This window comes from Cynara cardunculus (genome assembly GCF_001531365.2).
Source record: "Cynara cardunculus var. scolymus isolate 2C chromosome LG 5, CcrdV1, whole genome shotgun sequence".
Classification (NCBI taxonomy): domain Eukaryota; kingdom Viridiplantae; phylum Streptophyta; class Magnoliopsida; order Asterales; family Asteraceae; genus Cynara; species Cynara cardunculus.
The window spans coordinates 28,768,282-28,780,229 of record NC_037532.1 but is presented as its reverse complement, the minus strand read 5'-3'; the positions used below and the strand labels follow the sequence as shown (position 1 = coordinate 28,780,229).

Sequence of the window (11,948 nt, the reverse complement as noted above, 5' to 3'; positions counted from 1 at the left end):
AACCGAGTCCGGGGTTGTTGAACAGAAATTCCACCATTGATTAGGTACGCCTCCACCTCCCTAGCTAAGGAACATTGTGCAAAGAGATTATCGAAACTATCGGGATGTGAAACACAGCACAGACACTCCCCTGCCTCATTGTTAATGCCCCTCTTTTAAGCAAGTTATCTTTAGTCGCCAATCTGTCTTGCCTCACCCTCCTGACGTGAACATTCACCTTGCTCGGAACCCACCTGGAACAGCAGGTTGCTAACTCAGCCCCTGGGAGTTCTGTGGATTCCACCACTTTGTGTAGCGAGGCAACCGAGTACCCGGGGCGGATCTAGCCTTTAAGCACTGGGGCCTTCAAAAACCAAAAACCTTTGTTAATTAGCTTAAATTTTCTATTTTCACCATCGTCTTACATGTTTTCCCAGACCCATATGGTCATATGCTTCCCTCCCCCAAGTCCCATCCACCATGCCCCCATCCCATTAATTTTCTGGATCCGCCACTACCGAGTACCAGGGGAGATCCAACCTTTAAGCATTGGGGGAAAGGCCCAACCCCAGTCAAAAACCAAAAACATTTGTTGAGTAGCTTAAATTTTCTATTTTCACCCTCGTCTTACATGGTTTCCCCCATTTCCATATGGCCATATGCTTCCCTCCCCCAAGTTCCATCCAACGTGCCCCCACCTTATTAATTTTCTGGATCCGCCACTGCCCATCGTGGTACTGTCCGTCACCCTCCAGACCCCATTTCCATCGTGGTACTGTCCGTCACCCTCCAGACCCCATTTCCATCGTGAATTCTCTGAGTCCTAGAACATGTCGTGGAAGTCCATCCTCATCTTCTCCACATCTGTTTGCAATTCTGTAATCGAGCTCCATATGCCACCTTTGCTTCTGTTCCTGCCCCTGTTTGAAGCCCCCCCCCAACTGCCATACATATATACTAACCACAGTCCCCTTCCAAATTGCCTCCGTGTCCGTTCGAAAACGCCACCACCACTTCCCTAGCGTCAGTGATGTATTAGTGGTAAATGTTTGCCAATGTTTTTGGTAGGTGGTGTATTAGTTGTAATTGTTCGCCAATGTTTTTGGAAACATGGATGAAAGTCAGAGGTAGATGATGCCATCAGTGGCAGTCAATGCCTTCGTCAGCTGAAGCTAACAGATCTCCGGCTGCAATGGGTGACCAGTTGATGCGTATCAGCTGATGGGTGTTTTCACCGGTTCGTAACTGCTCGGTTAATTCCAGCAACCATTTCAATTTAATGGGTATTCATACTCGGCTTTAACGTACGATCTCATACGATTTTTCTAGATTTATAGGTTACTATACCTGCCAAAGTCGTTACTGTGGTTTGAGATTATCCTCGAGTAATTTTGTGATACCTTAATAGATCGAAAGTAAGCTCATACACGATCTCAAGTTTTATCTAAGGATTATATATTGTTTATCTACTGCACACCGATTCCCCAATAGGCTCAGTCATTCAAGCATCCAAGCATAGCGGACCCAACATTGATTTTCCTTTGCTGAAGTTGATATGGATTTGTTTCTCAATTAGTCTTTAGAGATTTGTTCTAATTATCCTCTAATTGGTATTTTTATTTTTCTTCGATCATGGCTTATGCACTCCTTTTTCTTTCTTTTCCCTTTCTACTTGGTGTCTAGTTAATAAGATATGCCAATTGCCTTCTCATAAAAAATAATGGGACAACACATCAACGAGTTGTTGTAATCAGATTGCTGCTTAAAAACTGAAACAGAAGCCCCAGACCTTGTATGATATCTGGGATATGCTAGTCAGAATCATTTTCAACTGGATCACATAGAAACCTTGAGTATCGGTACAGAAATCACGATTGGGCTACACTAGCTTGCCATTCATCACGAAGGATCACATAGGAAGTATCACACAGTCTCTGTGTATAGCGTACAACACATTGCAGAAGGGTTCAATTTTGGGCGAGCTCTCCAATCGTGTTCATCAGGTCGCATAGGACAACAGTGCCGTAAGTATATACGGGAACTTGGCCTTTCTTTAATTTGTTTAGTAGCTTCTTTTGTACATTCTCTTTGTCTTCCCAATTATAAAGAACAAGTCAGAAGAGAAACTTCTAAAATTTCATCTATTTGTGATCATCTCTTGTAAATGACCTTGTAATTCCGACATTTTGGTTAGTAATAATGATCTATCTCCCTTGTGGATGTACACTATGTTGGTAATTTTAGTGTCACCGGTTACATTTAGTGTAATGGATTTTATACGTGTGTTTCAAGGGGATTAAAYTTTGTTCTAAAACAAGTATGGAGAGTGTGGAGTGCACACTTGTATTAGTCTAAGTCGGTCCCGGTAATATTTAGGGGGCAACGCCCCGTGAACGCAAAACGGGGGTCCCGCTGCCCGGTCATTGGGCGGGGTCCCAAGGGGTAGCGCCCCTGGCGGGGTCCTAGGGGCAGAGCCACTAGCGGGGTGCGGGGCAGCGCCCCCGCCCGAAATTATATAAGTATAGGGTTTATAATGAAAAATTCTTGAATTTTCTGTGGCATGATTGTGAATTCTATAACTTGGTAACTCCCGTTTTGAGATTTAATTTTCGGATGATCAGTTTTTGGGATACACACGGAAGTTTGGACATACTTGATATTCTCTCTGGTTTTGATCTTGATTTCTGCCAAAATCAAGATTGTTGCTTTTACAATTATCCCAATTCAGATTTCGTGATACCAGGCATATACGGTCGAAATATCGAATTTGGAAAGTGATTCACACGATTGTAGAAGAAATCCGGTTGCGGTTTGAACACACTACCTCCTGAGTAGTGAAACCACATAAACCTCTATCTCGTTTTGCGTGCATTAATTTACTTCACTTGCTTGATAGTGGTTTATGGTGTTTGGATCTTGTTAGAAATTAGCTTATTGTGCTAGGTTTGTTATATATTTGTTTCTAGACCCATTATTTCCAAATTTGTTGTTTGAGGTTGAACTTGCACTTGGATCTCCGTTTGTTGGGACCTACAGGATCATTTCTGTTTTGTTTCAGTGAGTATACAACCCTTACATGAATCATGTTGGCATACATAGATAATATTGTTGCAGCCAAATGCCCAAAACACATAGATAACAGTCTGATTTCCATATTTAATGAGGGTTTAAGGCTCATCAAGAAAGACACAGTATTGACAGGCTGGCCACACGGGTGTAGTCAGAAAGCCTTATTATTTCTGAGTCCCAAGAAGATGAGATATATGTGGCATTAATGACACAATGCGGGCTTGGCCTGGGAACAAGTCCTAGACAATTGCTGCAGCCAACACATGAGAAAAAGGCATCTCACGGCTTGATCTGTAACCTATGGGAATAATTAGGTAAGAGAGCATGGTAGTGCACATGCTGCTTCATCAGTACGGTATCGAGTGCCTATTTTTTCAACTTCATCCCAAGTTCCCAACAAGGGCCTCTCACCTAAATATTCTCACTAGTTTCATCGTTTAGGGGATTTTCTTTTGTTTTCTTTTTTCTATGTGTACTATTGATGCTTAATTTGTTCATATTTTGCTTTTGTTATGATTGAACTGCATTTATCTTTTGTTAGTAACTGATATTACGAACTAAGACTTTAGGGATCGATTTTGCCTGGTGAAGCCTTAATTCCCTGTAGATTCAAACATCTCTGAGTAGCAAATTAAACAATATGTTTTCCTGGCTAATTATCCATAATTATCCATATAGTAGCATTCCCAGATCTTGGACAGAAGAGATTAGATGTATTTATAAAATAGTTGTTCATTATTTAATCATTGATCTAAATAATTCCTCAGTTTCTGCATTTTGAAGTTCCATTCACATGTGATTGAAAATTGCATATGTGAAAGGCCACTCCTGCATTATAATTGCAAGAATCATATCATATTGATCATTAGCATAAAATCTCTAAATAATTGTATATGATACATGGTGGCATCACAAGATTGGAGTAGTTGTTGTGAACGCTAACTTTACAAGGTTCCTCTAAACGGCGCTGTCCTAAAGCTAATCTGACTACAAATTGCAATAAAAAATGTAGTTCTTGCTAGAAAGGTCTAGAGTTAGAGGAGGCTTTGTATCCACTTCTCCTCAGATTTCAATGTATTTGAATCACCTACTATATATTTCTTCTTTCTTTCCTAGCTCAACCCTAATGAGCTTCACAATTCTATCATTTTGTTAATTTGTTCCTCATTTTGTACTTTGTTTTTTCTATTAATGTCAATCTTCTACTCCCTTCTCAAAAGGGTAGTTCATAAATGAACAATTTATGCAAATTAATTCATGAAGCAAATAATTCCCCAGGTTTAATTTTCCAGGAACTACAGTAAGACATTTACGAAGTGTTTTTAGTTCGATCATGGGTAAATAATCAGTAATTAACTATGATTTCACAGATGTAATTACTAAAAAGAAGTTAAAACAAGATTGAAGAACTCTATCCTGGCTACAGGGATTTCAAATTCTTGATAGCCAGGTACAAAACCTGACTGAGGAGGGGGTAGGTATGTCATTGCCCCATATCTACACAAAGATGCTCTTCTACAAATCCTCGATGATCATTTTCTTTTGATATATCTCTCTCTTTTTTACTACTTATTCCCACCAATGTGTGATACTGTTTATATCTTACTATAACAAATGTTGATGATATATAATGATTAATTTGCACCATTTCATTGGATAAGTGATAGCGTTCGGAACAAATAGTATATAAAATTCCTTACTTCTAACAAAATTGAATTACGACAAAACATATACACCTCCATAGGTATGACAAATGAGTGGTAAGTTGTGATCCCATATGCATGGTCCAGATTCTTGACCATGATGCATTTTGGGTGACTGCCTGTCTGTGTTATTAGATGTCATAAGCTTCACCAGGAAAATCATAAAATAAGTGTTCGGTTGAGGCGGAAAGTTAATTTGTGTTCACTGGTACCCCATGCATTATAATAGATACAACATGACAGGTTCTGGGTTCGATCCCAAGCCCCCCGCTAGCCTCAGCCGTTGAATGAGCCAAAACATACCCCCCACTATTGGTGTCCTTGAAGGCGGGTTCCGTGCGGGGCAGTTGGTTGGGTTGTAGGTAACTAACTTTTTGCACAAATAGATATGAAAATTGAGTGGATATTGATTTGTTCAAATTGATAAGTGACAGGAATAAATGTCATGAAGCAGGATATGGAAAACACACACTAATAAGTAAAACATTGTCTTATGTTGAGGAAATGCTTTATGGATTTCAAAATTTGATATTCTCAAATATACATGGGCTGCAATTGCACACTTGCATTACTTAAATTGATCTGAAGCATCAATATATAGTAAAGTTATATATTTAAAAGATCACATTTAAAAAGGCGATACAATTAAAGTATAACATTAACGAGATAGAACATTTAAGAGAGAAGTTCTGGTTTTGATCAAACTTCTAAACATGCACTCCAAACCATTCTCCATTTCTTGAAAAAGGCACACCAGATCCTTATTTGAAACTTCAAGCTGATCTTTTCCCTCAGTTGTTCCTTTCTGAATCATTTTCTGGACGAGTGACCACCTTGTTGACTTCGACTTTGCAACAGATCCAGTCAAGAACAACAACAGTGACCTGTAGACAGATGATCTCACCACACCAACATCTCTTACTACTTTAATAGCTGATAAGAGGTGCTGATCTAGATCTAAGGGTTTCATGCTTCCAATCTTCTCATCAATTTGCTTCAAAGATGCAATAGCTTTTTTGGCATCTTTCTTCAGGTTCTTGATAAACGAAGTGGTTAAGCATACCTCTCCTTTTCTCCTTCTCATGGCCGACTGAACATCTCTGGCATTTTCTTTGACTTGTGAGACCAAATCTCTTGTAGAGCCACATATATCCATAAGACTAATGGATTTATCCAACAACTCATTGACCAATTGTGTATATTGGTTCTGAGTGAGGGCTTGTTGGGTCAAAGGTAAACTGAGAACATTGTCAACACATTCGTACAATACTTGCAGCCTTGTTAACGCACTGCAGATTGTATCGGCAGTAGGAACAGATGATATGGACGCCTGCCATGCTTTGAATTTGGAGATCTCCTCTTGAGCCTGAAGAATGCTTGGATGTGATCTGGTCGGCAAACTAGTCGATCGGATATGATGAGTATTATCTGGTGAGGTAGAAGTCATTCTTTCTTATGCTTTTGTTAAACAACTCAAAGTTTTGTGATGGTATCGGTAGCTCTAATGGTTCGTATATATACAAAGTGAAGATGGAGTGGATTAATCACACAATGTGAAGCCGACATGTGCATTCCATTAGAAAGAGTTGACCCTGCTTCCCAACTAGGCAACAGAAGCTGCTAATTTTGTTTTATTCGTTACTGATCAAATAGATGCTATTCCCTCATGCCTTTGTCTCACTATTGCTTAACAAAGTTTGTTTTTAGTGCAATATCTCTTGTTAGATTAATAGTTTGGAAGGATATGCAAATCAAAAACGCAGAACATATGAGCTGTATAATCATTGTGATGACCCAACCTTGAGATCAAAATAAAATGATGTGTTCGTATTGGGAAAATGCATTTCTAGAAACATTAAATAAAGAAACGCTCCGTATTTATTTTTTATTTTAAAGCAATGTCTTTTTATGACATTCATAATCAAATTTAATTCAGATATAACACAAAATGTTGGCATTGTCTTATGGTTTATGCCACTTCAAACGATTAAGGTCCCCTGATGCAATCATTTAATTAGGCCAGATGGTGAACTGGTCTGGTGTACCTTAACTTCAGGAGCTAATTTTGTAAAGGTGAAGGAAGTCTAAATCACAGAGACACACAATCCTATGGGACATACACATTTCTAGAATTGCCATAATCGATACCAAGTCAGGTGTACGTACATGGATAAGGAAGCTTAAAGTTCTGCAAGAACTAATGACATGGTCTTGACAGGCAGGCACACAGGTGGGAAGAGAAAGCATATATCATTTTCTCTCGAAAACGAAGAAGATGAGATATTTGTGGCATTAAAGATGCAAGGTAGGGGTGGCAGGGGAATAACTCGTAGAAAGAGCTACATCCAAAGCTTGAAAGAAAAGAATCTCATTTCTTGATCCATAATCAATGGCAATAATGGAACCAGAGCTTTGTTTACCAACTAGGAACCCATGTTAGAGAATTCCAATGAGTGCACATGCTTCTTCATAAGTGTAGTTGATCCCTTTTCTTTAGTTAGAATACACATAAAGAGAGCAAAAACCCTCTTGTTATCATAAATCCTTTAAATTCATATGAAAATAACAAAACAAAAGTACAGATTCCATAACTTCTTTTTTCAGCATCATCCACCAGCATAGGCAATATCTGATTCATTAGTTTGCTTAATTAGCAATCTTCAATTTGAAGTGGGGCTCACTAATCCCAATGCATTGGAGCTACTTTTGTCTTGTATGCCCACTCTGGATACAATCAGTGGAGCTCCAATTAATGCAGCTTTAACGATCGTACACCTGTGGCAAGATCTTTTGAACTTGCCACTGGCCCAACAAGCCCTTTTGGTACATAAAGCATGCATGGAAAATTAATTGGTTGTTGATGATCAGTTGTTGGATCAATCAATGAAGCTTTTAGATGTCTATAGTTCCATAAACGGTGCTATACAGTGAGCCTAGGAATTATATGTACAAGATGTTCAATCATATCTTAGAAGGACAAGTTGAATTAGATGGTTTGTACATAAACCCTTCAGCAGAAAAATATGGGATGTGCCAAGAAATATTTCGGCATAAATGATCAATTCAATAACCAGATTAATTAGGGTCAATACAATCTCAGATCTACAATACCACCACTCAGATCAGATTAATGCAGTGAGCATTCTGTGCTGCATCATTCAGTCTACAAATTTTCAAGGCAGGCTCTAGAATCACATATTGATGTCTCTGAGAAAGGTTTGAATGCATATGCTTTATGACCATTCCGAAACAAGGGCCTCCGTCCTCCTCCTCAATATTATTCGCTCTCACTAGCTTCATTGTCTGACTTGGAGTAGTCGCACGCGTGCACGCTAAAATTTTAGAGGATCAGCCGATTTTTTGGAGTAAGAATATGAAAAGACATATAGATGTTGGTGGTTACTTGAATGATGTGTTGTTCTATATTAATGATTTTCTCATGTACTATAGCACTTACTTTGATCTCACTATCCAAAGTTACCATGAGTTTAGGTATTCATTTGGCCTAATTAATCAATAATCAAATCCCTGTTAAGCATTTGTAAGCAGCAAAGGAGACTTGTTTAATTTCATGGCTGATTGATTAAGGTATTCATTTGGCTTAATTAATCAATACATATACATACATAATTGAACAGGCTTTAGATAATGCTGATCAATGATTAAGGAAATCAAGTGAAGGTCAATAGATTCGATCTTGGACAGAAGAAAATAGCTGTATTATTGATAAAATAATTGCTCGTTTTCTGTATCATGAAGTTCTAGCTACCCTGATGTCATGATGAGAACCGTTGACATGCCACACGTGCATTATAATTGCAGAACTCATATCATATTGTTCATGTGCATGCAAGCTGGAACAAATATTATATATACATACATAGAGAATTTCATTTTACGAGAACGCGAAAATATCTTTTTTACTATGGTCAATCACATAGGATATTGTAGTTCACCAAGTGTGGTGCTAAATCAGATACACGTTTTGGCGCAACCTAGGTGGCGGGCTAAGTCATCTGTCTCATGTATTATCACATGTGATAAGTGTGTTTTCACATTTTCGTAAAATGAATGTGTTCTCGTTAATTTGAATCTCCATCTATATATTTCTTAGGAGAGAGATGGAGATGGAGATTCGACAAAAATCAAAATAGATTCATTCATGATGTAATGCAAAAAAAAAAAGCAGGCTCTTACTAAAATTACAAATTAAAATCTTGGGTGATTGAACAAAAAAATAGAGTTCAATACGTATAATATATAAAAAAACATATGGATTAGAAAATATTATTGGGATCAAATCAGACCTAAATGTAAAGGCAAGATCGATCCTTAGGTTTAAGGATCGGGTCTGGAAATTTTGTTCACTTCAACGGGACCAAATCTAAATTGCAGTGTTTAATTTAAGTCTATAAATCGTTTGTCACATTTAAATGTTATAATTTATTTATACACAAGAAATTCTAAAGTGAACAATCACGAATTCAATCAAATTATTTTATTGTTACTATTGAAAAAAATTGGAACTAGAGTATGAGCTTAAATTAGAAATGTTCATCACGACGAAATCAGACTAGCCAAAATTGAAAATTAAAAATAACTTGATTGAAAATATAAGCATTCTAAATTGGTTCGGTTTTCTAACTTGGACCGTGAACCAGATATAAACTTTGACCTCTTCAATTAGAAAAATAAAAACCTAAAATGACTTTATTTGAAGTTCTATAAATAAAAATCCGATCAGCTTTAGTTTAGTCTAAATCGAGAACACATTTAAAGAATATGGAATTGAGAAATACGTCGAATATAACTGAATGTGGTCGAGTTTGGTCCACTCCCAATTTGATTCTTCGACTCTATCGATTTGGACTAATTTCGGCTCTCACAAAGTTCAAACTCACATATTAAAATAGTCTTACAAGAATTTGATGTAATTTAGAACTAAGAATGTAACATAAATTCCCATACTAGAAGGTCTATAAGTTTTAGACATAATCTAAATATACTTTCCACATTTAAATATATATACTCTTAAGTTCGGAATCCAATATATTTATCATTAATCGATCAAACCGAAATCAACTAACTTTTTGTTATTACCATGACTTTTTACATGCATGAGCATACATCTTTTGGGTCGGCATATGATGTCATTCGTCATTTATTCCGACCGAGAAAAATGTGGTTTTTTACGTAGATCTTAACAAAACTAAGGTCGAAAATAGTGGAGGAACCAATGGTGCCTTTACCATTTTATCCACAAAAAAACTTTTATACCCACCTAAATTAAATTATTTAGTAAGCTATGTTTTTCGTTCGTGTGGTTTGTTATTATAATTAATTATGAAGAGAAGGAGAGGAAAACCAGAAAAGTGGGACTAACGATTCTAACAAGATGTTAGATATATATATATATATATATATGGACTATACAGAAAAACTGTTAGTGGATAAGATTTTAACTCAAGAAACCACACATATGGATAAGAAACCGTATTACCGTACTGTGCATAAATAAAAACCGGGTTTTTGTGAGAACCGCACCGCGCAATGTGACAGTGCTAGTGTTGTCTTTTGATCCATTAATTAACAATTTTCTATATCAACCCAAATCCTCTCTATCAAATATTACTTATTTGATAAACAAATAGAATAAGACTTATAAATCACTCTCATATTAGCATCTCTTCCTATGTGAAACAAATATATTTCATTATTTAATATAATATGCGTTAAAAGTGACTTCACACACTACTTTATAGCAACAAAGGGTATAGCAACCACTAAAAATTCGTCACAATAGGTAATAAAATAATTTTTTTATATATGATTGAAGAGTTTGATTTTTTTTTTAAATAGACACTTATAGGACGAAATGTCGTTGGAGTAGGGATTCAAGTAAAATTTTCAGCTAAGCTGATTTATTTGAAAAAATAAAATAAATCATATAATATGTACAACGACTGTGATAACCAGATCTTGGTTGTCACCTGAGGTAATGAATATGTGATTATTTGTTATATGTGATTACGTGACAACATGATAAATTGATACATTTGATCATGTTAGTATGTGAGAATGTGCATAATGTGAATATATGACTAAGATTATGTGTATGTGGGAGCGCATATGCATGTATGATATATCACTACAAGATAAAAGGGTTTTAGAGAAGGTTTTGTTTTGAGCTTAAAAGTATTAAAAGCTTCTCTAAAGGTTTTAGAGAAGCTTTTCAATTCCGTCACAATGCTTCTCTATATAACAGTAGGTAAAGGTTTTAGGGAGGGTTTTCGGAGGGTGCGTTTTTGTTAGCTTTTAGAGACACTTTTTTTGGGGCTTTAGATACACTTTCAAAACTTTTCTAAAGATGAGTCAACTTTTTTCAAAAAGCTTCTCTAAAAGTATTTATTAGTGACGTTTTTCAAGTATTTGTGAYGGTTTAGAAACGTCTCTAAAAAATACTTTCAGAGAAGGTTTACAAAAAAGCTTCTCTAAAAGTATTTATTAGTGACGTTTTTCAAGTATTTGTGACAGTTTAGAAACGTCTCTAAAGAATACTTTCAGAGAAGGTTTACAAAAAAACTTCTCTAAAGGTATTGTTTTAAGTACATTTTACTACTTTGAAAACCTTCTCTAAAGGTTATCTTTAGAGACAAATAATCAAAACTTTCTCTAAATGTTATCTTTAGATGCACTTTTAAAACATCGATTCCTTCTCTAAAGAGTATATTATTTTCTTTCAACCATATTTCAGCCCTGTATTTATATATAATTATATATTATAAATAATAATATCAATCAACAAAAACAACATAAAAATCTCAAAGCAATAAATTTCATACATTTACCATATAAAAGACAAGAATTTTTCAAAACAATCTCTAACGTTCAATCAATCCATACATCCATTTTTTAACATCCTTCCTGAACTCCTCAGAAAACTTGATGCTCAACCTATCACTTCATATCTATTTTCTAACTTTTTCTTATATTATAGTAGAACAACATTTGTTATCCCCAGACTTCCACAATAAGATGATATGCCACAGACCATGTTCCTTACCACAAGGTTATCCCCAGAAGCAAGAGTTTGCAGAATGTCTTCATCATTTTTCACTTGGAAATATATACCTGAACAGGTAGCAGACCAGGGCATAATTGAGACCAATGAAAGAACTTTTATCAAAACAAAACTAC

General features: G+C 36.2%; 1 protein-coding gene across 1 annotated transcript; it reads right to left on the bottom strand.

Annotated features, from left to right (window-relative positions):
- Positions 1-5,365: 5,365 nt before the first annotated feature.
- On the bottom strand, positions 5,366-6,236 carry LOC112513467. Its single transcript, XM_025119742.1, has one exon. It carries the CDS (start codon positions 6,196-6,198, stop codon positions 5,410-5,412), a length of 789 nt encoding a protein of 262 aa, XP_024975510.1. The 5' UTR covers positions 6,199-6,236; the 3' UTR covers positions 5,366-5,409.
- Positions 6,237-11,948: the final 5,712 nt, after the last annotated feature.

Excerpts from the sequence above, each read along its gene's own strand:
- LOC112513467 (XM_025119742.1), bottom strand. The coding sequence starts at position 6,198 with ATGACTTCTACCTCACCAGATAATACTCATCATATCCGATCGACTAGT.